Here is a 5594-nt window from a genome sequence, read left to right as displayed (position 1 = left end):
TGTGGATGGATACTTCTAAAATATTTTGAGCATTATGAGTCACCAGATTACTTACACACATTATGCTAAATAGGTAAACACTGCCTGGAACCACAGGGGAATGTTAGACTTCAAGCTCCTATTCTTAGAGCAAGTCTCAGGCCCTTTATCTGCGTTCCTGTGCGTCTCATAAACCCATGAGGCCGGTGCTGCCAGCCCTACAGCACAGCAAAGGGAAGGGGTCAGGACTGGTTAGGTAACATGAACATACCCAAGATCACGTGGCTCGGGGGCAGTAAACCACCTATTTATACTGGACTCTATTTCGTACTGCTAGTTTAAACAAACTCTAAGTCTTGGATTCCTCTCTCAGGCAAATGTGGCTAGCCACTGCATTTCTTCTGTCATGTATCTTGGCATTTTGAAACTTGTTTTCACTTTTTCCTTTATACTTTACAGTTCTTAGAGTAAAAATCAAGTAGCCACTATAATCCTACCCCTACCTGCGCTCTTTTTGAGAGGCATTATTGCATAGTGGCTAAGAGCATGGACTCTCGAGCTTGAATTGCCTGTATTTTCAGTCCTGACTTCACTCCTTCTCAGCTATGTGAACTAACCTCTCTGTGCCTCAGCCTCATTTTTGAGTGGGAAGAATAAACTTAACCTGCCTCAAAAGGTGGTGATGAGCATTGAAGGAGTTAATATCCAGTGTGTAAAAGAACTATCATCACAGAGTAAGCACCACATGTAAGTATCTGCTGTAATTCTGTACTGTAAACCTGTACTTTTGTAGTCTTTGGTGATCCCTACAAGTTTTTTTTTTTAATCAAAAGTCTGTTCTAGTGCTCTTAGCCCTTAAATTCATTCACCTGGCATTTATTGTGCCAGGTTCTCATAAAACAAAATATGGCAGTATGTAATATTAAATGGATGATATGATTATACAGTGCTAATATATTCAGAAGAATGTTTACAGGCATGTATTGAGTCCCCACCTTGGATTATAAGCTATACTATTAAGATGAGGTCTTTAGTGTCAGTGAAATTAGTTATATTTGATTACATGACTTATTAATGAAGTGTAACTAATTTTTAGAACTACAGATTAAAAATGAAGTCTCTGGGCTTGTGTATTAGGCCTGTTGTAGTTACGACTGGAAACTCAGTGATCTGTAATCTCTACTGGTCTCTTTAGTGATTTTATATTCACTTTGCTTTCAGGCCATAGAACTCGTAGGAGAGATGGGTAAAATGGGATAACTGTATTTCTACCCCAGTCACACACAGTCTGGAGAGTACTTAATCAAAAACTGGGAGTATCTGTGGCGTTAGAAAGAAGGGGTCAGTGCAGCAGGGTGATAATGCATATCATTGTTGGTTTAATTGACCTGCAAATTGATTTAGAGATGCCAACTTAAATTTGTTTTAAGGGAAATCTGTGCCTTTGCTTCCTTAATCTATAAAATGTCAGCATACCCAAAGTATTGAAGAGTATTTAATAGAACTTTATTAAACCACATATATAGCTGTACAAAAACATAATCCATTGACAGACTTTAAGGAAATCCAACAACTAGAACACACATTTTTGCCATTTCATTCTTTTCTTTTGGGTCCTAATTTCTCTCCTTTTCATTTTACCTTTGTGTTCAAACCAGCATTCAGAAGTGACCTTTTGAAATAAATAAGGGGCTGATTGTTTTTAAGAGTTTTTATGACCCAGGATGCAGCCATCTATCAGGGTGAATGTGCCATGGCGCTTGAGAACATTCTCTGTTGGGTGGAGTGTTCTGTGTCAGTTGCAGTTGGTTAATGGTGCCATGGAGTTCTTCCATAGCCTTGCTCACTTCCTGTGTGCTAATTCTATTACCGATAGAGGAACAGGTAGAGTTCCCAGCTCGACTGTGCATTAGTGTTTCTCCTTTGGTTTTGCTTTCTCTCTTTTCAAGCTGTTGCAGCAACATACTCATGTAGGATTGTGTCTTCTTAGTGAACTGGACCTTTTGTGAGAAATTTGTCTGATGGTAATATAGTTGTTCCAGCTTTAAGTAGTGGAAGTATTTAGATATATTTTTCCAGGCTTTACTTTTAACCTGCCTGCATCATTTGAATTGAGTTTCTTAGAGACAGCATATAAAAACGTTCTGTTTCTTTCCCTGGGTTTTTTCTGGTGTGTGTTGACCACTTTCACTTAATGTAATTATTGATGTTTGGATTTAGTTCTACCTTATTTTCTGCTTTTTACCTCTTTTTTGTTCTTTTTCCCCTTTACTGCCTTGTTTTAGGTTACATGAACATTTTTAAATATTCCATTCTGACGTGTCCATTATGATTCTGACCATTACCTCTTTGTGTAGGTTTTTTACTGGTTGCTCTAGAATGCAAGGTTTTTCATTTTTAAGTATCTGAGAATGAGCTTTTTCTTTTTTCAGTGACTATATTCTCCCCTGTTGCCAGCTTCTCATATAAATACTGTAAATGCTCTCCTTTAGGTAGCTCAGCTTCTGGTGTGGAGGGAATTTCAAAATCAGAGGAGCTCTGGGAATCTGCATTGGTGCTAAAATTTAGTAGCCTTTTTTCCTGAGGTATGTGTTTCCCACTGCTTAGAGTGGTTATTTCTCCAACACTAGGAGCCATATTTGCATCTTGATTTCTGCTTTTCAAGTCAGAATAAGTATCCTTTGGGCAAAGTACATTTTGTTCCATCTGAGAGGCAGGAATATTCTCTTTGATTCTTGGTCTATAGCTGCCTTTGTTCAAGAAGGTAATATCCCCACTGTTTCTCTCTTGGGATGATAACAAAACAGTGTCCGATTGGCTGTCCCAGCCTTGACTCCCTTGTTCGGATATGTGTGTTGACTGAGAAGAATTCTGGGAAGAGATGTGAGTTGACTCTCCATCAGAGTCACTAAAAATCTTTGGCGACTGAGAGCCCCCTGCCTCTGTGGAAGAAGGGAGGTTTTCCAAACTGTCATCTGTGATTTCATCATTTCTTTTAAAGAACACTTCCCACTGTGGTACTTCTACATCAGCCTTTTGCTGGTGATGTGTGAGAGCACCCAGGTCTTCTTGAGATGAAGCTGGGGTTTGTAATTCTTCTTCACCTTCGCTGTTGGATTCTTCACATTCTATAAAGTTTGCCAAAGGAAAGGTATGCATACTCTCTTTGTACCCTGTGCTTTGTCTCTCTTGCTCAGGCTGGCTTGGGGAAGCTGCAGTCATCAGATACACGTCAGGGTGAAGAGTTAGCTGGTATGGAACCTTGTGCCTTAGCGGTAACGGCACAGGATCATCAAAGAGGTCATCTTCCTCCTCTGTGGGGAGAAACACAACAGATGTATGGGAGACACAGAATGCAAAGGGAATCAATTTGTGCTTTTAATTTAAAATCCAATTTGTAGCATGTAGCTGTAGTTTCAATTGGTGGAGGTGCAAATAACGTGTCCCTCTTCTAAGAAAAAGGCCCCTTATTCTTAGCATAATCTGAACAATTTACCACCCTTCCACTAATGCCGGACTTTAAGGTTGAGAATATTGATCTGTGTTCCCCAAATAAGGCCACAATGCCTGTAACAGTGGTTCTTAAACTTGGCTGAACATTAGCATCATCTGGAAAGCTTTTTAAAAAAAAAAAAATACAGCTTTCTATCCCATTCCAGATCTACTGAATCCCTAAAGGTGGGACCCAGTAATTTAATTTTCACTTTAAGTTCTGTGATTCTGTTCATCAGCCAGGTTTGCAAACTGTATGTTCTGCAAAAAGTAGATCATGAGTTGGCTGATTTAATAAAAAGTCATTTTCTAGTTTTTACTGATACCTACTTGGTACATGTCATGGGCTGTGTCCTCCAAAGTTCCTAATTTGAAGCCCTGGCCCCAATGTCATGGTATTTGGAGATGGGATATAAAATGGGATTAGTATCTTTGTAAGAAGAGGAAGACCAACTTCTCACTTTCCTTCTTCATGCATGGACAGCCTGTGGAAAGGCTCCTCAGTGTGTACTGAGGAGGAGAGACTGTCTGCAAGCCCGGAAGTGGGCCCTTTCCAAGAACCAAATATGCTGGCACGCTGACCTTGGACATCCCAGTCTCCAGAACTGTGCGAAATGTCTTGCTAAGTCACCCAGCCTCTAGTATTTGTCATAGCAGCCTGAGTCGGCTAAGTGCACACTGCTGGGTGACAGATACTTGAGGGGAATGCGGATTAGATCAACTTCAACTAAATGTGCCAAATGGGGTTTACTTTGAATAAGGCACATTTAGTGTCACGAACAAAGTCAACAAATGTACTTTTTTTTTTTAAAGCATGTTGCATTAGCAATATAATGAGCCCAATTCACTTACTTTCTTTACTTATTTTTATTTTTTAGTGAGCAAGGAGGGAGAGGGGCCAAAGGGGAGAAAGAGAATCAGGCTCCCTGCTCAGTCCAGAGCCCCACATGGAGCTCAGTCCCACAAAGTGTGAGATCACGTCCTGAGCCAAAATCAGGAGTCGGATACCCAATCAAGTGAGGCACCAAAGGTACCCCTCCACTTAAAATCTTAAAGTCAGGAAACCTTACTTGGAGAGTGAAATTACCATAAATTGAGAAGGCTTGTAACGGGGGAAAACAAGTATTTTCTTGGTCTCTAATGGCACCCAGGAAGGAGATTAAATGCTCATGAGACAGTCTATGGCAACTTAATTGTTCTAGTATTGTCTTATAACTACCCACCTAAAAAGATAAGTATTCCCAGTGATTCAAGGATGTAGCTAAACACTACATTTTTAAGAGCTGGTTTTTAAAAAATGTACCAAAGAGTAGTCCTGCTCCCATGGATCATCTTGCTTCCATGTTCCGAAGGAGACAGGTCTGGAGAAGATGGGTCAACAGTACACTAGGTCAAAACCAGATCAGTATGGTTCCTGGCTCTGTGTAATTCTTAAGCAACTATTTCTCTCCTTTTCTGAAAGACTTAAAGTGACTAAGATGTCTAGTACTGTATTTGGAATCAGCTTGATCTCTAAGATAGGGGGCTTCATTTCAACAGACAGATTATAGATCTGTTTTAGCCAAAGTTAACTTTTTAGGAAATATTTTTGTATCCTAAGTTTAACAGTATCACAGTGTGTTTCAGCTGTAAGATAATCTGTACATTTTTCCCATCAATCCATCTGTATGTATTGAAAAACAAGTTTCTATACTATACTATCAAGTTAATTCTGACACAATGATTTCTCTGTGAAATCGGAAAGGCATAGAACACTAAGAAGTGTTAAAATCCTCAGTAGTATTTACTGATAAACTGATAAACACACTTAAACCCAGTGTTAAAAAGGACAAATGTTATAATTCACAGATAGTATCTATCTGTGTCTGTATAACTTGGTATAACCATATTGGAGAACAACTGGACATCATCTCGCAAGCACCTTAATTTCTACAATTTAACCCAATGAGAAGTGTGAAACAGATTTATGTACAATGTTGTTCATCACAATATTTGTAAAAGTTAAAAATAGGTTGTTAACCTAAGCGTACAAAGATCCGATACATCATTATATAGCCATAATGCAAAGTATGCAGCTGTTAAATTGTTTTTGAACAATAACAAAAATTTCCCAATGAAAAGTT

The 5594-nt window shown here is 39.1% G+C and overlaps 1 protein-coding gene across 8 annotated transcripts in view; it reads right to left on the bottom strand.

The window, feature by feature from the left end:
* Positions 1-1464: 1464 nt before the first annotated feature.
* The window catches only part of DCLRE1C (DNA cross-link repair 1C), a 67969-nt gene continuing 63839 nt past the window's right edge, over positions 1465-5594 (bottom strand). For all 8 annotated transcript variants that reach the window (XM_053895893.1, XM_053895895.1, XM_053895897.1 and 5 more), the window contains one exon: positions 1465-3293. In XM_053895893.1, the coding sequence (XP_053751868.1) occupies positions 2377-3293 (917 nt within the window). In that variant the 3' untranslated portion in view covers positions 1465-2376. The remainder of the gene's footprint in view (positions 3294-5594) is intronic.

Source organism: Panthera pardus, unplaced genomic scaffold (assembly GCF_024362965.1).
Source record: "Panthera pardus isolate Hobbes unplaced genomic scaffold, ASM2436296v1 HiC_scaffold_6, whole genome shotgun sequence".
NCBI lineage: Eukaryota > Metazoa > Chordata > Mammalia > Carnivora > Felidae > Panthera > Panthera pardus.
Note: the sequence above shows the minus strand (reverse complement) of the source record. Positions and strands in the feature narration are given on the sequence as shown.